This window comes from Porcisia hertigi, chromosome 23, assembly GCF_017918235.1.
Source record: "Porcisia hertigi strain C119 chromosome 23, whole genome shotgun sequence".
Classification (NCBI taxonomy): Eukaryota; Euglenozoa; class Kinetoplastea; order Trypanosomatida; family Trypanosomatidae; genus Porcisia; species Porcisia hertigi.
The window spans coordinates 713,170-734,289 of record NC_090582.1 but is presented as its reverse complement, the minus strand read 5'-3'; the positions used below and the strand labels follow the sequence as shown (position 1 = coordinate 734,289).

Here is a 21,120-nt window from a genome sequence, read left to right as displayed (position 1 = left end):
AACCTTGCCTGTAGTCCTTCCATTGGGTCCGCTACCTCGCTCAAACGCTGCAAGAGTCTCTTGTTTCTATCCTCCGTAGATAGATACTTTCGCATTTCCTTATCGGAAAATAACGATTGCGCGTGCATCATTTCCCTCTGGATGTTGCGCGGGTGTTCCTCAAAGGTCGCCCTGCTGTCATATGATCTGGCAGATGCTGACCCGTCCCCTTTGCCTTCGAGCAAGCCGGTGGCCATACCCATGCACAACTCGATAAATTGGTTGTGATCAATGCTTCCTCCGAGGTACATCTTTTTATCGTTGAGGCTGAGGTTCGGGTTTCGGGATTTGCAAAATAGACTTTCATTTTCTCATCAAGCTCCTCCTCTGTGAGTCGTCTGGTTGGCTCCATTGTTGCGTTGATGTTTGATGAGTCGTCTGATAAATTGTCTGATAAATCGTCTGGTAGATTCCCTGATAAACGGCGTCTGTTTAAACTTTGTTGGCGTAACTGAGCGTGCTTCAATTTTTGTGTAAGAATTCGTTTTTGCGTCAGAGACCGCATTAAACCCACTAAGATTACTTACTGGATTTGTATCCAATTCCATAAGAGACAGAAGTAGAAGGAGAGAGAACGAATAATCATTCGGTAAAGAGATAACAAACACACATACATGTGACATCACATTTGTAGAAAACCACTTCAGGAGCATATCGGCACACAAGGTGCACTGGACCAACCGTCCTGGGTACACCCGGGTCCGGGGTACCAAAATACATTCGGACCAGACATCTCGGACGAAACCCGGACATGCATTCGTCAGAAATCCCCGCACCACACACTGCATAGCAGTGAATGTGCGTCGCTCACTCGGAAAGCCGGCCGACCACATGGTACCCGACCCCTCGCTCGGACCCCCTCCCGTGTAGACTTTCAATCCCTCCAGAAAATCATGTACCATTCGATTGCCTCCGTCGAAAAGACTTCGCCAATGAAACCCTAACCTAACCCTAACCCTAATGCTACCGACCTGTGTGAGATGTGTCGCGAAAGAAAGAGGCCGAGGAGAAGTGAGGGAGGCGTGGCCTGAGGTGGGGCAGGTCATGGCATGATTCTTCGCGACCCCGATGGGAAGCGGCAAGGCAGGCACGCGACTACAGCCGCGTGGCCGCGTAACTGGGGTTCCGTTCGTCCACCCTTCGCGTCCAGTCGCGTGTGGGACACGTCACGTCGTCTACATCTCTGTTGTGTGTTTTTCTTGTGGCTTGGCACCGGTACCGGGGAAGCCCCCAGCACCGAGTGCCCCTTCATTTGTGCCAAAGGTGTGCATGCCAAACGGACATGCAAGAACAACGGATCACGAAAGAAAATCTGAAAACATATGAAACTACAAAGGCAAATCAGCTCCGACTGAACAAACGGTGGTGCCCGAGGGAAAAAGGGAAGAAGCCGAGGCGAAACGAGCACTCGTGTTGTCAGTGGGCAAAAAGATGAAGACAAGAGAATCTACTAAACTAGAGAAATCGAACAAATCAAAGAGTGACAGAAAACAAAGAAAAGATACTGGGTGGATGACAAACGCCCCGCCGGCGTTCGTCAGAGGGTTATGGCGAACACAGCGGGAACCCATGCTGTGTTAAGAGAAAACTGGAAACAAGAGAATCTTTAGAGAAATCAATCATAAACGTTAGATATAGTTTTTCCATTTTTCAGGTCATCCTGGCTACCATTTCTTCACCCAGCGATGCCCAGCCATCAACTATTGAAGGCAAGATGGTGCTTGGAAAACTAAAGAACTTTTAAAGAAGAATGGCCTTAATGGGATCAACGATTCCCCTTGTTAAAGCCCACGGGGTGTTGAAACGCCATCGGCGTATGAGGGTGGATAGCTTTCCGCCACGATCCTACCATCTCGGAAGCGCACCCTTTCAACTCAGACCCGCGCCCTCTTTCTTGGAAAGACCCGGGCGCGGGGGAAAAGGAGAGCTGGTCGAAACCCCCCTCGGGCACATGTAAAAACACGGAATAAAATCACACTCGCGTGGCATTCTTGACCACCTTGAAAACAAACTGGTTTGCTGATCTGCCATCGTGTGGCATAGAACAGCTTAAACTGAATCAACATTTCTTTGAGAAAAACCACTTCACCGTGGACCAGACACCGTCAGGAGTTCCAGTTCTCAGGGTTGGGTGGGTGGGCGTTTTTGCGTCAGAGACCGCATTAAACCCACTTAGATTACTTACTGGATTTGTATCCAATTCCATAAGAGACAGAAGTAGAAGGAGAGAGAACGAATAATCATTCGGTAAAGAGATAACAAACATACACGCATGTGACATCACATTTGTAGAAAACCACTTCAAGAGCATATCGGCACACAAGGTGCACTGGACCAAACCGTCCTGGGTACACCCGGGTCCGGGGTACCAAAATACATTCGGACCAGACATCTCGGACGAAACCCGGACATGCATTCATCAGAAATCCCCGCACCACACACTGCATAGCAGTGAATGTGCGTCACTCACTCGGAAAGCCGGCCGACCACATGGTACCCGACCCCTCGCTCGGACCCCCTCCCGTGCAGAACTTTCATCCATCCAGAAAATCATGTACCATTCGATTGCCTCCGTCGAAAAGACTTCGCCAATGAAACCTAACTTAACCTTAACTTTACCTAATTTTAACTTTAATTTAACCTTAATACCTTCACTATTTTATGATTTAATACTTAATTTAACTCAACTCTAATCTAAACCCTAACCCTAAATGTCACCGACCTGTGTGAGATGTGTCATGAAAGTAGGCCGAGGGGAAGTGGAGGGAGGCGTGGCCTGAGGTGGGGCAAGTCATGGCATGATTCTTCGCGACCCCGATGGGAAGCGGCAAGGCAGGCACGCGACTACAGCCGCGTGGCCGCGTAACTGGGGTTCCGTTCGTCCACCCTTCGCGTCCAGTCGCGTGTGGGACACGTCACGTCGTCTACATCTCTGTTGTGTGTTTTTCTGTGGCTTGGCACCGGTACCGGGGAAGCCCCCAGCACCGAGTGCCCCTTCATTTGTGCCAAAGGTGTGCATGCCAAACGGACATGCAAGAACAACGGATCACGAAAGAGAATCCAAAAACATATGAAACTACAAAGGCAAATCAGCTCCGACTGAACAAACGGTGGTGCCCGAGGGAAAAAAGGAAGAAGCCGAGGCGAAACGAGCACTCGTGTTGTCAGTGGGCAAAAAGATGAAGACAAGAGAATCTACTAAACTAGAGAAATCGAACAAATCAAAGAGTGACAGAAAACAAAGAAAAGATACTGGGTGGATGACAAACGCCCCGCCGGCGTTCGTCAGAGGGTTATGGCGAACACAGCGTGAATCCAAGCTGTGTTAAGAGAAACTGGAAACAAGAGAATCTTTAGAGAAATCAATCATAAACGTTAGATATAGTTTTCCCATTTTTCAGGTCATCCTGGCTACCATTTCTTCACCCAGCGATGCCCAGCCATCAACTATTGAAGGGAAGATGGTGCTTGAAAAACTAAAGAACTTTTAAAGAAGAATGACCTTAATGGGGTCAACGATTCCCCTTGTTAAAGCCCACGGGGTGTTGAAACGCCATCGGCATATGAGGGTGGATAGCTTTCCGCCACGATCCTACCATCTCGGAAGCGCACCCTTTCAACTCAGACCCGCGCCCTCTTTCTTGGAAAGACCCGGGCGCGGGGGAAAAGGAGAGCTGGTCGAAACCCCCCTCGGGCACATGTAAAAATACGGAATAAAATCACACTCGCGTGGCATTCTTGACCACCTTGAAAACAAACTGGTTTGCTGATCTGCCATCGTGTGGCATAGAACAGCTTAAACTGAATCAACATTTCTTTAAGAAAAACCACTTCACCGTGGACCAGACACCGTCAGGAGTTCCAGTTCTCAGGGTTGGGTGGGTGGGCGTTTTTGCGTCAGAGACCGCATTAAACCCACTTAGATTACTTACTGGATTTGTATCCAATTCCATAAGAGACAGAAGTAGAAGGAGAGAGAACGAATAATCATTCGGTAAAGAGATAACAAACATACACGCATGTGACATCACATTTGTAGAAAACCACTTCAAGAGCATATCGGCACACAAGGTGCACTGGACCAAACCGTCCTGGGTACACCCGGGTCCGGGGTACCAAAATACATTCGGACCAGACATCTCGGACGAAAACCCGGACATGCATTCTTCAGAAATCCCCGCACCACACACTGCATAGCAGTGAATGTGCGTCACTCACTCGGAAAGCCGGCCGACCACATGGTACCCGACCCCCTCGCTCGGACCCCCCCCCGTGCCGAGCTTAAAGCCCATTTCAATCCATCCAGAAAATCATGTACCATTCGATTGCCTCCGTCGAAAAGACTTCGCCAATGAAATGCTACCGACCTGTGTGAGATGTGTCGCGAAAGAAAGAGGCCGAGGGGAAGTGAGGGAGGCGTGGCCTGAGGTGGGGCAAGTCATGGCATGATTCTTCGCGACCCCGATGGGAAGCGGCAAGGCAGGCACGCGACTACAGCCGCGTGGCCGCGTAACTGGGGTTCCGTTCGTCCACCCTTCGCGTCCAGTCGCGTGTGGGACACGTCACGTCGTCTACATCTCTGTTGTGTGTTTTTTCTTGTGGCTTGGCACCGGTACCGGGGAAGCCCCCCATAGCGCGCGGTTAGCCAGAAACCACTCTTGCATCTTTTCTTCCTTCGAAGTTCTTCATCTCATGGTGTGCGTGTGTGTGTGTGCGGGGTTGGTCGTCACACTTCTCCGCCCTCCTCGCGGGGCTGCTCTTCGCATAGCGGGCACCACGTTTGGCGGAGAAACGGCACACCGATGGGAGCTACACGTTCCACCTCCAGCGATCCCGTCGCGTCCACCCCAAAGTGGCGCGAGTAGGCGTCAGCCGGATTCTGCGCACCCTCGACGTAGAAAAACACTACGTCGATGCCTCTGTCATACCAGAGGTCATATGTGTACTCGAAAAGTTTGTTCAGTGCATAGCCTCTGCCGATGCCACCGAAACCGTTCAGGTGCTTTTGCGCAATCACAATCGCCCGGTGATCCGTTGCCAGCGCGATGCGTGCACCATCTGGAACGCGATGGTGTTCCACAATGTGTCGCAGCATCAGTTGCGCGGCGCGAGGTTCCGCATGTGCCGAGTACCTCGCCTGGAACCGGTCCGTCTCGAGGTCCGGATCTCCTAGTTTGCCGTCCGGATTCCTATGGCATTGTTGCTGGTATTTTCGCAGTTTTTCCAGCACGCGGGTCGCCTCGCCGTCCTCACCGCAGAGCTGCTGCTCCAGGTCCTCGGTCCAACGTTGTCGATACGTCCACATTTCCGTGGCGCCGGCCTCGCGCAGGTGAAGGACCGCACCCCAGCCTTCCAGCGACGCGTCGGTGAAACACACCGCGTCGTAGGCCGCCTCGTCATAGGACGGGTGACGTTCATCCGATATTCTCCACCACTGGTTGTGCACAAGTGCTCCGCCAATCTCCTGGAGTGTGCGCGAAACCGCCGAGTCAATGTATGGCACTGGGTCGTCCCAGTCGAAGCCCCGGAACGTCAGACGGAATATGCCGCGGTAGGTTCTCAAGAGCTTGAAGGCGCGAGCCGGGTTCACCTGGGTGGTGTGGAGCGCGAAAATATCAGCGAGATCAGCGACGCCAAACTGCGAATCGTGTGGGAAGTTTTCCGCAGCGCAATCTGCATCTTCGCCACGGTCTTGACCGAGTTCCGAATCAGACGTTCATGTCCGTTCCACATGTATTCCTCACCGAGAAACACCGTATTGGCACCTGCCATCTGCAAGATCGCCTCGTCGGACATCACCTCCAACTCGTCGCGGTTTGGTGATGTCATGAGGTTTGCCGCCTTGATGCGCGCCACGACCGCGCGCACCGCCATCAGGAACTCACGTTCCTGACCCTCCTTCGCTGCGATCAGAATGTTGTCGATGAGGGTGGTGATGGTGACTGGCGTGTCGATGTCGACGATCGTCCAGGTCACGGCCTGACCCACGGCAACGCTCCATCGCGCACCGGTCGGAAGCGTCCGCAGACGGTAGTAGCGTCCGTCATGTCGTGCTCGAAACACGAACTTGTTGCGGAGTGTCGCCGCGATCGGGATAGCGTCGTAATAAGCTTCGAAATCGATCTGCAGCATGTAGCGGGCGTATCGCAACCGCTGCCGCCTTCCGAGGCGGGTGTCGTAGTGGACGCGTGGCACGTGATGTGTCGGGATCACCCGGTTCAGCAGCGGCTCCGTGATGAGGCGCCGTCTGCCCTTCAACTCGGGCACCGTGAACACGTTCACGCCATGCACTCCCTCAGGCAGTTGCGCCTGGGTACCCACCTCGTTGGCAGGACACGGCTCGAATTTTCCCATGTCGACTGCCTGGCGGATCTCGTCCGCTGTCAGGGCGCATTTTTTGATGGTCCGCGAGGTCCGCAATCCGTCATAGAAGCAGGGATCCAGGAAGCACTGGATCCGGCGAAGAAAACGCTTTGTGGAGGCGCGTTTTGTCGGCATCGTCAGCACCGCCTCCATGTCCAGCGGCGTGTTTTGTTTCAAGCGCAGCGGCCAGTGCTTTACCAGCGCCGGCCTTTCCGCCATCACTCGGACGAACCCGGACATGCGATCCACCATGTCCGACACCTCTTGCGGTGCAATCGCGAGGTTCGCACATGACGATTCCTGGGAGCGGAAACGAAACACCGAAGTCGCCGCTTCTAGCGGGTCTGGAATAACGCTCTTCCTGCGTTTTCCTTGCGGTCTCGGCCTCCACCGTAGGCTGCTGGCCATACCCAAGGTAGCGCAGCAGCGTGGCTTGTTTGGCGTGGCCTGATATCGTCATCAAGTCCTTCAGCGGGACACCCGCTTCCGCCATGCAGCGGAGTGCGCCTTTTCGAATCGAGGGCAGCTGTGCGCCTCGCATCTCTGTCCGCACCTCGTGTGCGATCCGCGACCTCAGCTCCTCCGAGTGAGGCGCGAACAACTCCTCTGATGGTTTCCGTTTTGCCATCATCTCTTGCAGCGTGGCTGCAAGGTCTCTGGTCAGCATCGACGGCACAGGGTATGGGCCCTCGTCTTGGCACCTTTTCCTTTGCGTATCGTCAGGGTGATTCGCACGCACGGCTCCTCCTCTGCGATGGTGGTCGCTCTTCTCCTGCTGTGGTGGTCCGGCTCCGCAGCGGGTGTCGGAAACACCGTCACGTCCTTCACACGCAGCGTGGATATGTCGCACGCTCGCGCCGCGAATCCCCACATCATTGCCAAGAAAAGTGCAGCCCGAGGATGGCCTAGGCGAAGTCGGTCGAGGATTTTCTCGACCTGCATACGCGATACGAAAGGAGGCGCGTCTGGCACCGACTCCTTCATGAAGCGCTGCGCCGTGCCAAAAGCGCTTCGCCATTCCGGGTCGTCCTGGAGGCGAATGCCTCGCGATTGGGTGGAATAGAGCGGCAGGTCGCGCAGCGCACCCGCTACTCCCGCAAACGCCTTCGCTGTCGTTGCCCACTTCCATTTGCGTGCCCGAGCGGTCGACAGGATCAGGTCGATGCACGCCGACGGAAGACGCATGAGCATCTGCTCTGAATTCATGCATTTTATGCGCGTCAGCCATCGTAGATGGTGTGCGCGCGTGTCCGGCCTCACAAGACTCCATGCCAGCTGTGAGACGTGTGGCGGTTTCGCGCTGAAGAGGAACCAGTTTCTCGGGCAGGCCTCTGCTTCCTCTGCTTGCGAAAGAGGCCTGCCCTGCATGTTTAAAGGGTTTGAACGGATATCCTCGAGTGCTCGTTTCGCCTCCTCCGATATGTTCGCGTCGACATCGGCGTATCCATCACCTTTCCTGTTGCCAGGAATCCTGGATGTCTCGCCTTCATCGCCTTCATCGTTGATGTCCGGATCGACGTTCACTCCATCACCTGGCCATCTTTTCCGTCTGGTCAGGCGTGGCGCTGGATCATCCGAGCGACCTTGATGTGTCTTCCGGCGTCGCACCTCTTGGACGAGGCACGTATCGGGACGCGTGGCGTGACGCACGCTGTGGCTTTGAGGTCGGGTAATGCGTCATCCCGGCGGGAATGTACACACCCACCGTCGCTTCCGACGCCACTTTTGTGAGGACGTAATAGCTCGGGTATCGCACCCCGTTCATGTCTTCCGGTGCCTCACGGAGTCTCGCTCCGAGGAGAAACTTATAGTTTCTAAACTGGTCAGATAACGCCGACATCGAGGGCCCTCGAACGAGATACAATTCGTCGATCGGAGGGTCCATCGACACCTCATCGGCTCCGTTCTCCTCACGGAAAATCACCTCATTCGGATCGGTCGGTGATGGATCCACGATGTGGATCTTCTTGTGGAGAAGTTTCAGCATCTCTTGAACACTATAGGGTTGCAGCGGTGTCAGTTTGTGTCGCACACGCTGCTGTCCAACGGCTGTGTCGCTCATACCGCGCGCGACACCATCGCCGGCTCTCGCCAGAGCCGTCGCAGCCCATAGGTGATCCAAAACAAATTCGTATACCCTCCTGGCGTGTTTGTTTGCCTCTGCGAATGTTTCTTCTATCCACTCGGAGATGCATTTCCCTTGTGGAGGTGGTGGTGATGGATTCGCCGGCACGTTTTCAGCTACACTCACGGTCGCGTTCGCTGGCATACTCCCTGGGATGTTCTCTGGGACAATCCTCTGCTCATTTTCTGATGCTTTTTCGGGAGTTTTCGCCGATGCGCTCTCAGGCTCGTGAGTCACGACTCGTGCTGATGCGCCATCAGCGCTCGTGAGCCACGTCTCGTGCTGATGCGCTGGTTGTTTCATTGACGGGCACGTTGTCCCGTAGTGCTGCAGCGCGTGCGTCGGCACGCGCGATCGCATCAATCAGCAGCATGTCCTCATCATCGGATGAGGGGTCGCTTACCAGTGGGGAATGTGATGTGTTTTCTGTCACCTGAACTGGATCCACGGACATTTGTCTACCACGTTTCTTTGCAGCCTTACGCCTTGGAAGCGGAGCATCCATCGAGGACCTGTCCGGACGTTTTCGGGACGACGCCTGCGATGTCGATTTTCTCTCCTGTGGTGTGCGCCTCGTTCGCGCAGCTCGGTCCACGTTCCTCTGCATCCTGGTTTCCCTTTTCTTCTGTCTCGAAGATGGTTTTGGAATGCTCTGGACCGCTCGTGTGGTGCGTGTCGTTGGTCGTTTCCGATTCGGCGGAGACTTTTTCGACTGCTTTACACCACCACCTCCGTGGAGAGCGTCGCGTGATCCGGATGATTGGACTGCGTCATCCATTTTTGCACGCTTCCATGGCATCTTCGCGATTTCATCGTAAAAGAAATCTTTCCTAGACACCGGGTGGTTCGTGAGCACCTTTCTCATTTTCGTGAGGAAATAATCACGAGGCGGGTGATACTGCGACGCCGCATAAAATAGTCGTCGCAAACACCGTGGCAAATCACGACGGTGATCAACCATTAATTGTAAATAATGACTGAAAAATGCCGCGGACATGAACAACCCACAATCATTGCTATAGCGTTCCTGACGTGGCGAAAATTGTTTCACCAAACGCAAAGCTGGCCAAACCTTTTTGAGGTTCTCATTGAGTTGTTGCTCCAAAATTGGGGATGGTGCGGAATCATAAAGGGATAACTGAATGCCTGTTGCATCCTCGTCGTCTTGCTCCAAAATGCCCGCTATCCAATGCTTCATAATAAAGATTGGAAAATAAACAAAGCCGTGCTCGCGCACCATCTTCGTAAGTTGTTGGGTTTTATCGCGGTCCAAGTACACCATTGTATCCGACGGAACGATGCGTTTTGGTGGGAGGTACTGCTCGTAAATGGCGTCGAGTTCTATGTTTGATGTTTTGCCTTCGAGCATGTCGCCGCCCCACACTTCCTTGCCGAATTCGCGGGCAATATTCGACATATTTTTTGGTGTGTGTGTGGATTCCTCCTTCAAAACGACGGCTGCCGTTCCGTCGCGCATCAGTTTTTTGGATTTTCCTGCGGTTCGCCTCCGCGGTATGTGTGGCCTCTGCCTCCTGCGTTTCCGTTGCCGTAGCCGCCTCGCCTGCTACCATTTGAATAATTTCGTCCTTGGTAACTCTTGTAATTTGCGGGGGCGTCCGAGCGGTATTGAGTGCTTTGGCGCGTTTGCGCGCGCATGCGTTCTTTCATCATCCGAGAAACAAGCTCACGATCATTGGCATTGAGGGTGTCCAACTTTGCGTAAAGAGTGGTGGCGAATTCATCCCAGCTGCTCAAGTCCAACGCTCCAATTGGTGACCCGTCCGTGCCCACAATTTGCGCATACGCAGCTCCACCTTCAAGCGGGTCACATTTATCGTCCTTTGAGTTCCGGAACGTGCTTTTGGGTTTTTTGGTGTAACCAGCGCCGCCTTCAAATTCCGCCTTTTTAGTCATTACTGCAGCCTGCGCTGTTTCCATAATGTCTCGCGTGAATCTCGCCAGGCGTGGCGTTTGTGGAAGCAATGGCTCGCTGACTTCTTGGATAATTTGTCGCCATGTACGCATCTGGGCTCCCATCGCCCTTGCAACATGCACGTTGTACCGGAAAAGGCGCGTCGGCTTGGGTTCTTCGAGAAACATATCGAGCCATAACGCGATCCGCTCCCTATCGCTCAATTCTTTCAGCTCCGGCCCGGATAGGCCGAGCAGGATTACCGCCGACGCCGCCACGACTGGTGTCACCTGTGATGCTTCGATTGCCGTTTCCAGTTTTTCCAGGGCCCCTTCTAACGGGTCTCCCGTTGTTTGGCGTAGGCTCCGGAGCGCCTCGATAGCCTGTTTGTCTGCATTTTCCGTGTTCATGCATTCGCGGAGCCGTGTGTCCGCGTAGATGGTTTGCGCTTCCATCATGTTGTGTTGAATCCTCGCGTCACCGTCCAACGGCACCGTTCGGTCCCTTTCCTTGTCCTTTTCAAGACCCTCAGCCAGGCGCACAAGCTCTTCGTGATACTTCTCCGCTGAAATGATCCCTTGTTTGCGGAGACCTCTCCACGTCTTCGCTCTAGTCGACGTGCTTGGGTTGTTCAAAAAGAAACTGATGTCCACATCGCCCTCCTCGGTGGAAAGCGAAGCGATATCCGTCTTGTTGCTCATTGTTAAGCGCGAATGTTGTGAAGTACAATCGTCTTTTTGTGACGTGGCGGAACTTCTTGAACGGCTAGATGACGAGAAGCTGCGGATCTGCCTGGGCGCGTGCGTACGGTATTTTTTGTGCAAAATGTGTTTTTGTTTTCGTTTTTGCGTCAGAGACCGCATTAAACCCACTTAGATTACTTACTGGATTTGTATCCAATTCCATAAGAGACAGAAGTAGAAGGAGAGAGAACGAATAATCATTCGGTAAAGAGATAACAAACATACACGCATGTGACATCACATTTGTAGAAAACCACTTCAAGAGCATATCGGCACACAAGGTGCACTGGACCAAACCGTCCCGGGTACACCCGGGTCCGGGGTACCAAAATACATTCGGACCAGACATCTCGGACGAAAACCCGGACATGCATTCTTCAGAAATCCCCCGCACCACACACTGCATAGCAGTGAATGTGCGTCACTCACTCGGAAAGCCGGCCGACCACATGGTACCCGACCCCCTCGCTCGGACCCCCCCCCGTGCCGAGCTTAAAGCCCATTTCAATCCATCCAGAAAATAATGTACCATTCGATTGCCTCCGTCGAAAAGACTTCGCCAATGAAACCCTAACCCTAACCCTAACCCTAACCCTATGCACCCTGACCCTCACCCTATGCACCCTGACCCTCACCCTATGCACCCTGACCCTCACCCTATGCACCCTGACCCTCACCCTATGCACCCTGACCCTAACCCTATGCACCCTGACCCTAACCCTATGCACCCTGACCCTAACCCTATGCACCCTGACCCTCACCTCGCACCCTGACACCATGACCCTGCCACCCTGATGCTGACCAACCTGATGACCACTCACCCTGACTCACCCATGCACCCTGACCCTCACCCATGCACCCTGATCCTAACCCATGCACCCTGGACTACCCTGCACCCTGACTCAACCCATGCACCCTGACCCTAACCACTGCACCCTGACCGCAACCCTGTGCACCCTGACCCTAACCTCATGCACCTGACCAACCTCGCACCCTGGACTCTAACCCATGCACTTGACCTAACCCTATGCACCCTGACCCTAACCCTATGCACCCTGACCCTGAAATCGCAGTCGAAGCCAGAATTAGAAACATTCACTTATCCTTTTGGTGAAAAGGAGTGGATGTTGGGCGGGGATCCTGACCCTCCACGTACATTATGGGACCCTGGTTGCTCTTTCCGCGAAGCGCGATTAGAGGTCCAGGCGAAGAGCCCCCAATGACCAGCCTGGCGCCAAAAAGGCAAAGACGCCCTAGCAAAGCAGAGAGGCAACCTGGGGCCAACAAAGTGGCGGGTTCAGGGCGGAGGGGCCACTGGATACCGAACCCGCCGTCCGACGTCCAGGTAAATAGATCCGCGCTGGGGCCCAACAACCGAAAGAGGGGCACCCAAAGCACCGCAAAGCGGCTAGAGAACCCACACCGCTGCCAAGAGACGGACCCTCGCCACCAAGGCGTTGGAGCCTCGCCGGGTCGTGGAGATGGTGAGGCGCACTTTTCTTTTAGCACATGCGCCCGCGATGCCTTATTCCAAAGGAACGGTAGCAAGAAGGGGGTCACGACGGGGGAAAAAAGCGGGGCCGCGATCCCGGGAAAGAAAAAGACAGGGGAGCGAAGCACGCGCACACACACACGCACCGTAGACCGATGCCGTGCACGCTCACAAAAAGCCATCCGCCTGCTAGAATGGATCCAAAGGGCAAGATTGTAGATGTAATTGCTGGGGTGGGGGTGGGGGGTGGCGGATGCACACCAATGCCTCGGCTAGATGAACGCAAAACCGTTCCAGCCTACCCACCGCGGAACCGCAAGGGGCCGTGATGAAAAAAAAAACACTACTGTGGTGAAAAACATCATTCCGACGCGGCGCCCCTATGGTGCTCCCCAACGTGCGCGTTGGCGGCGGTCGCTGGTGGTTTTCATGGATTTTTAAAGACGAGACATGCCTTTTCAGAGGGGAAGCAGGGAGAAACTCTGATAAAAAAAGACGGAATAGAGAGAGGGCGTTCAGGGTGTGAAAGACAAAAATGTCATGACGTTGGCAGGAAAGGAGACGAAGCGGTCTGCTCATGGGTTGGTCAACCAGAGGAAACACAAAGGTTTTGGACAAGAAGAAAAACAAACAGATCCGTCGACGGCAGCACCGGGCTAAAGCTGCTGAAATGCAGCGCCCCGTGGCCTTGATTGGGGGGAGGGAGTGGAGTGCAAAAAGCTAGCGCGCACCCGCATCAATGATGGAGAAACCTAGGAGGATGGCGGCTTTCCGCATGGTGCGCCTGTTTTTGTGCGCGCGTTGGCGAGGATCTTCTGCACGGCACGGCAACCCCCGCCTCGCTTTTCCTTTTCGAAAAGAGAGTTTTGCATTTGTTTTTCTATTTTGGGGGGCACTCTTCCACCCCTTGGTTTGCTACGAGCACACAATTCAACGCGAGCGGGATGCGCGATATATGAGTAAAACTGCGCACCACCATTGCAACTAGGGAAGACAGAAAACTCTGCTGTAGATCATAGCGCTATTATTAGTTGGATTGCCTCTTCTGTTTGGCGCACGTCATCGAAAAATAAAAATGGAAACGGAAACGGAAGAGGCAACAGGGGAAGAGGGAGAGGGGGGGAGGGGGGGCAGGGAAGCGACTTCAGGGGAGCGCATTGACACGATCGCCGGCGTCACTGGGAAAGGTGATGATCAACGAAATGAGTAAATGCCGCTTCAAAAGAGTTGAACACGGGAGTCCCATCGTGCAGCATCAGGTTGAAGGGCAGTCCGAAATTCTCAACGGAAAGGCCCTCCGCCATCTCACCACCGTACTTCTCCACCATCGGTCGTGTGTCCGTCGAAAAAGTTATCAGCACCTTACCCAGCGCTGCCGCATAGCCAACTTCGAAGGCAGTTCCACAGTCAGGCTCTTTCGAGCGAAACGGGGAGAGGTCGGCGATAATTGCGTCACATGCCTTGATCATATCAATATTCTTGTTGCGTATGTCGAGGGCCTCGGTGGCGACGTTGTCTATTGGGATAAGCGGCCGAACACCTTTCTCCTTGAGGAGCGCACGAACCTTGTTGTAATAAGCCTCACCGTGGTCAGGGTGGAAAACGGCGGGGCCCGCAATATAAATAGACTTTGTTGCAGACATGTTGACGGCTTTGCGGCAGGGTGAAGGGGATGGAGGGAGAGAAGGGAGGGGGGGGGGGCAAGCGATAGTCTCTGAAGTGTCGTGGAGATGTAAGCGGAGACCAGTAAGTTGGAGAATGGGGGCGATCAACTGGAAATGGAAGGAGGCGCTGAAATGGGAGACAGAGAGGACACAAAGAGGTAAGTGGGAGCCAAACCGCCGTTGCGCAGCGCAAGGCAGAAAGAGCTCACACATAACATGCAACAGTGTATGAATAGATTTCAGACAGAGAGAGAGAACGGCGATAGAATAAGAGAAAGAGTGAATAATTCGGGGGCACTTATACGTGCGAAGAAAAGCGGTGCGTCGAGTCTGGTGTCTGGCCGCACACCAGCGGGCATCTCACTGTGAGCACCATAGCCCCCTCCCCTTATATGCCATGTATCCAACACGAGATGACGCGATTCAGGCAGAAGAAGCTGGTGCGCGCAGGGGGGGGTGTTATGTCGTTCCTATTGTTTTCGTGTCGGAATTTACCCCCCGCTCTGATGAAAAAAAAGCTCCACCTGAACCTACTCCTCCGGGATTCCCGATAAGTAGAACGAGTTCAAACCAAGCAGACGTCAGGAAGTACACGTATAACCGACGTGGGTAGCGCACTATGCCGAGCAGGTGGGGAGAGAGAAGCGTCACCAGCGCTGTCACCTGAAGCGTCTCAGCCGGGCGGCTGAGCAGTGAGCTCGGCCACGGTCAAGACGACAGGCAGCTCTGCGTCTTCAATGGTGGTGCCAACGAAAGCGATGAGGTTCCCGGCGGAGCACATCTGTAAAGACCGAAACGCGCTGCACGGTAGCGGCACGGCGTGCGCACCGGTATGTAGCAGTTGGAACACTTGATGGGTCTTTCTGTCCATACGTGCGGAATGCGGATAAACCTGGTTCGCGACACGAGGGCACGCCATCATGGAAACCGGCGTGTAGGCGAGATGCTTGAGCGCGAAGCCACCAAGGTCGTAGAGAACGGCTTCCGCGACAAAGCACACCCAGAACAGCGTGGGCCTTTCCGCCGGAATGACGTGCAGAACCTTCGACCCGGCAGATCCCTTTTCAAGCATACACTGATAGCAAGTGCCTCCATGGAAAACAAATACCTCCAGCTCCTCTGTGGCGGCAACCACAACGTCACCATCGGCAGAGCTACCCATGGACGCGACTCGAGAAGAGGCCTCGGACGTAAGTGAATGCGGCGACTCGAACACAAACGGTGATGCTCCACGAGGCGGTGTCCAGCATGACAGCTGTGCATTCGAGTCCGCGAGAACGACAAGCTGTGATGCAAAACAAGCGTGGATGACAGGAGCCGTCGTCACCGCCGCAGTGAAGTGGGCTACTACGTTTGAAGTCAGCGACAGCACATAACAACTTGTGTTGTCGGTAAAGACAAACATGCTACCATCGTGGAAGGCGGCGGTAGTGATGAGACCGTCAAAGTCAGGAAAGGAACGAATACGGCAACCTGTCGCAACGTCAAATAGCGTTGCTGTGTGTTGATCACTGCCCACAACAAGCAGTTTCGCCATCTGGGAAGTCGGTTGTTCACCTGGAGCGTAACCGAGCGCGATGAAACGGGATGATCGACAGGCCAGCGGGGTTGAGGAAACGATAGTGAGATCAGCTGCGTGCGTGGGCAGACCATGCGTACCCTCTTCCGGTCTGTTTTCTGAATCGACGACAGCAATGGCGTCGTCCATAAACTGCAGCTCTTCCATCATGCGCAAGATCCGCTGCTGACCGGCAAACTCGCGCGAGCATCCGCACGCTTCCAATGCCTCTGTCGTGGATACAGGGGCATGCATACTCTCCATGCGCGGCGGATGTGCATCAGCGAAGAGTTGAATGGGCACATTGCCGAACTCTCTCGCATACTCGTGAGAGGAAAGGTGCAGACCAGGCACGCTTACCTGCTTTTTGGGCTGTGGGTAACAGAAGGGATGAAACAAGTTGGCAGCTGCACAGGCTCGCTCGCCGGTCTGTGCAACGCCAAAAACGAGATCGATCCATAAGTGGATTGACGCAGAGACAATATCGCTCTCAAGAGCGTTCCGATGTTGTCGTAAAAAATCGTCGCTGCTCTTTGCCCAGGGAGGGAGTTTGATATAGGTGGCCACCGGAGACCCGTCCGCGTGAAAACCAAGAGGTAAAACAGGAGGACCGCACATTGTCAAGAACTGGTCGTTGAAAAACTGGGGAATGAGTTCTCGAAAGTTGCTTGAGTTGCTCGTGATGCTTTTCCAAAGTTGGGGAATTGACTCCATGATCCGCTCCGGCAAATCCAGGCTGCCGCCCTGTATGCTGAGCAAGAGCTCAGGGTGCGGACGCACCAGATAGTAGGCTACAATACCAGCAGAAGAGTAGTGAGCTGAATACAAGTAAGCGGTCTCCTCTGCCTCTCGCAGGAACTCAGCCCGCTCTTTGAGAAAAGCCAGCCGCGACGGGGAAAGAGCACCGATCGGCTTGCTCAAGTCGCGGAAGGTCGAGGCTTGAGAAATATCGAGCTCAGAAGAGGTGTAATCAGCTAATATCCAAGGAAAAATAGGATACTGAGAAGCGTCGTTTGCGCAGCGCGACCCCCACTTGTTCAGGTGCAGGAGATACTCGTAAGTAGACATGAAATGCTTCCTCCACGCCTCCACAACTGCCTGGATGGACACATGGTAGGGTGGAACACCGAGACGCCGGGCAAGCAGGTGCACAGCCTGATCCCTTTCGCTCGGGTTTTTAAAGACAAGCGACAGCGCAGGAGCTACATCAACTGAGTCCGATGTATAGACGTCCAGTCCCACCGCCTCAAAGATGATCCAACGAGCAAAGGTGTGCCGGCACAGGTGCCGGTCTAGTGTCACTACACCATGCGCTGGCAAAGGGAAAAGCGGCTCAAAAACAAGGTCGACATCGCCGATGTAGAGAACACCTCTCTGCTCGCGCATGGGCACTTGACGCCGCACGCAAAAGCTTACAGCTGTTGAAGCACTCTGCAGAGCAACCTCACGTCGCGACAATATGTCCTCGATGCGATGCCGACTGAAAAGGCTGCGGATGGACTCCACCACCCACTCAGATGTGCGTGAAAAGTGAAACACCCACACTTCTTTGTTCTGGTATTGTGTGCAAATGCCAGGGATAGAATGTTTTTCATTTGGTGGGGTAAGTACTTCTCGCTGCAATGCGCTCTTACACGCGAATGTCACAGAAATGTACTCTTCAAAGAGTTCCACCTGAGCGCCCGTCACCTTTGACAGTGGAAAAACAACAATGTTCGGGCCACCATCATCGAAGAAGAGATGCTCCGACGCCAATGACAGTGTTCCCCTCGTGCTCGTGTTCAGGAACGGTGCCCACCGAGATGACAATCGCACACATTCGTCCTCGCCGAGAAACCATTCTTTGTCGGCAAGCCAGTAGAGCGTCAAACGAGAGCTTCGTCGACGCATCATGCACGTACCCTAACTTGGTTTGCAGGGCGTACGTGTGTATGCGCGATTGTCTAGTGGCTGCAGAGAAACAAGCAATTCATTTTTCGAGTGATGTTGATAGGAAAGGATGCTTCTCCGCTCTGGATCGCGCTCTCAGTGGCGAGGGCTGTGGGAGATGGGGGAAGCTGTGACAAACACAGCAGCGCAGCCGCCGCTCCTATTCAAAGCGCGCCGCTGAGGAGCGTGCAGCCACCACTAGCCGGTTGACTTTTCTGATGCACTGTTGCGATGCGGTGTAGCCGATCGTGGGTCAAAAGGGACGCCGATGTAGGGGATTACTTTTTGGTTCTCCGGGGGATGAAAGGAGAAAGAGAAGAGCGGGAAGCGGGAGTGAGAACACGCCTCTTCGCCGGTAAAAGATGAGGAGAGGGGGGAGGGGAGGGGAGGGGAGGGGAGAGGGGGGGAGGTCGGCAACAAAGCATGGGCGGAGAATGGTGGACGGGTGGGAGGAAGAGGGAGAGGGAGAGGCGGTGCACTTCCACGAAGGGCACGTAAAAGAGTGTCAGTCACCAGACAGAGCTCCACGTTTAACGAGCAATTCCAAAAGAAACATCAGGTGAACGTGGACAGCATCAATACCGTCTCATCGCTCTCATTGCCACTGTGTGGACAGGGCCACCGGTGTGTTTTGTTCAGTTTTTCAGTGGGACTTCTGAGACGGTACGACTGTGAACATCCGTTGCGGGCGTCTTGCCGCCGCACCGTGGGAGCGGACGGCGCGGCGCTTATCACCTGAGCACATGGAGGAGGAGGAGGAGGAGAAGTGATGCCAATAGCAGGAAGCAGGCATAGACAATATGAGGAATCTGTTGCTGAGAAGCAGCGCACAGTGCCAGTAAGCAGAAGGGGGTAAAGCCAGTAGGTCAAGCGTAGACGCACAGAACAAAGGCGAAAAACGCGGGCAAAAGATGACCTGTGTGACAACAACACGTGGCAAGTAGAAGGGGAGGGGGGGGGGGGGCAGCAGCAGCAGCAGCGAGCCTGGAGAGCAGCACAGGAAGCATTACACGAAAAGACACCATAGGGGCGACAAAATCGGCGCTTCGCGGAGAAGAAACGAAAGACACATTGGAAAAGACTTGGCTTCCAATGGTTTGACATCGTGTCTTGCACACTGTCCCCCTTACGTGCCTTGGAGCGTCCATCAACGATTGGGCACAGATCACTTGTCCAGATCGAGCTGCTGAGAGTTATAGTACCGTCTGTGAATACGACGCTCACACTCCACCACAGTACCGCAGAACGTCATGGCTTCATCTACAGCAATCCAGAGGAGGGGCTGCAAGACTTGCATTTGGGGGGTCTCGCCGCATGGAACATCTCGATGCTGGAGAGGGTACAGCATCTTCAAGAGCTTGTGATGGTGCCAGTGGCTTTCGTAGTACACAAACGACACTGACATGCTTTTGATGAGAACAACCCGCGGGATTGCGCTCACCAGCCTCTCCTGGGTTTCAGACGGCAGCTGTGAAATATGCACTACCCGCAGGGTCTCATAACAGTTGACAAGATGAGGTGCTGCACCGACACGAACTCGCAGCCCCTCAGCGGCAGCCTTTGTCTCCTCAACCCAGTCCAACGATGTATAGCCAAACTGCGCGGCGATGGTGGTTAGCGCGCTGCCGAGGGAGTGCTGCAAGGCCATCTTGGTGAAGAGGTTGCGGTGCACAAGGTCAACGTCGACCAGAAATGGATTGCTCGTCTCTTGAGCGTTGAACACCGTCACCTCTTCATCAACTGTCACACTATCGACGCTGTCGGCGGCGCAGAGCAGGTGCTGATGGGACAACGGAGAGCTGCTACGCACGAAAGCTGCATCAAAGCACTCCGATAGAGAGGCCAGACGCCATGACTTGTCAGCCCCGGCGCTCTCCAAAAATAAACACGAGCCCGGCGGTGTGGAGGGTGGCGGGTGCGTGCTTAGGATCTTGCGTTTCCTTGACAGAGGCAATATAGAAAATGGAATCGCGCAGAGAGGAAGCTGAATCACACTACTGCTCGGCAGTACCAGTTGGGTTGGGTAGAGAGGTCGGACGGAGAAGAAAGCCAGGTGTCGTGGAAGGAGCCATTGATTGCTTTGAAGAGCGTTCTGCGACCTGTAACGCTCAAGTATCTGCAATGCCTCTGTGTTGTTGATCGGCCGGGAAGTCAGAGCCCACATCGCCTCTCCGGCAGCGTGCTGCGCAGCAGGGGCGATAATTTGCCCTCACAAAGAGAAAAGACTCACACGGGCAAACAACGCGTGTCGACGCCTTCGGAAGAGAGAAAAAAAAAAGGGGCGCAAATCGCGAAGTATAACAAAAAAAGAGAGAGAAAACGGAAAGAGAAGAGACCAAGGACAGCGTAGAGGGAAATGCGGGGGATGACTTGCTCGTGGGCGCGGCGACGGTGGAGGGAAGGGGAGGGAAGGCAAATCCATCCAAGCAGAGCGAGATGTGCGCCACAAGATACTCCGTGTGCGAGATCGGCGCGTGAAAGAGCCACTCCATTCGAGCTTCGAGAAATCGGTGAAGCTCCCAGAGTATAGCAGGCGCAACACTGAGTCGGTGGAACGGATGGTTTTTTTCAAAAAGGCTGGGGGGCGGAGGCTTGGAAGAAAGAGGTAGGGCCACCACAGCACTAGCGGAGCAGTGGACTGCACATCACTCCCACACCAGGTCGTTACTGTCAGTCATCTAGCGCAGCCGCTATTCAGAGTACAGGCGGGTGGGTCTTGATAACCTGGCGAGGATTGCCTCTTGCCATCTCCATCACCTCAGGAGCCAGGTTGTTCGGTGTGGAAGGGCCGCCTGCCCGGTAGCGTCTGTCGTAGTGCGTCACAGCGTCCATTACTGTAACGGGGCATGTGAGACTAGAGGCGAACATCCCATGATCACGTCCGTAATCCATGCACTTCATGTAGGCTCCCCTCAACACTGCGCTGGCTATTCAAAACTTGTCTGCTTCGCATGTATGCTCCACTTCACGATAGGACACAAGCACACCGAATAGAAACGCGCACGCCAGACGCTGGTGGTACCCGCATTTTTTGCGCCAAGTACAGTGCCGTCCGACATCATAACCATTTGCAGGGACCCCGTTATGAGACACGCGAGGAAAAAAGGAAAGACCATGACGATGACCACATCTGCTGTTTGCGTTCGGCGCCTTAGGCTCACTCGGGTTTGCTCGCAGCAGGTCACGCCCTCAGCTGTATTGCTCCACATGCAGTACAACAACTCTGAGTGAGGGGACCCGGGATTTTTCCTACTGCGCCTAAGGCGTGTACCATGATCATGTGGCGTTGCAACCG

The 21,120-nt window shown here is 54.2% G+C and overlaps 3 protein-coding genes across 3 annotated transcripts; all 3 read right to left on the bottom strand.

The window, feature by feature from the left end:
* Positions 1-13,849: 13,849 nt before the first annotated feature.
* Positions 13,850-14,317, bottom strand: JKF63_04951 (uncharacterized protein; the record flags this gene model as incomplete). The annotated part of the gene is made up of 1 exon (XM_067900922.1): positions 13,850-14,317. One exon carries the CDS (start codon positions 14,315-14,317, stop codon positions 13,850-13,852), a length of 468 nt encoding a protein of 155 aa, XP_067757122.1.
* Positions 14,318-15,011: 694 nt separating this feature from the next.
* JKF63_04950 (uncharacterized protein) lies at positions 15,012-17,786 on the bottom strand (the record flags this gene model as incomplete). Its single annotated transcript, XM_067900921.1, has 1 exon — positions 15,012-17,786. The coding sequence occupies one exon, from the start codon at positions 17,784-17,786 to the stop codon at positions 15,012-15,014; it is 2,775 nt and encodes a 924-aa protein (XP_067757121.1).
* Positions 17,787-18,990: 1,204 nt separating this feature from the next.
* Positions 18,991-19,989, bottom strand: JKF63_04949 (uncharacterized protein; the record flags this gene model as incomplete). The annotated part of the gene is made up of 1 exon (XM_067900920.1): positions 18,991-19,989. The coding sequence occupies one exon, from the start codon at positions 19,987-19,989 to the stop codon at positions 18,991-18,993; it is 999 nt and encodes a 332-aa protein (XP_067757120.1).
* Between the last annotated feature and the right edge of the window lie 1,131 nt (positions 19,990-21,120).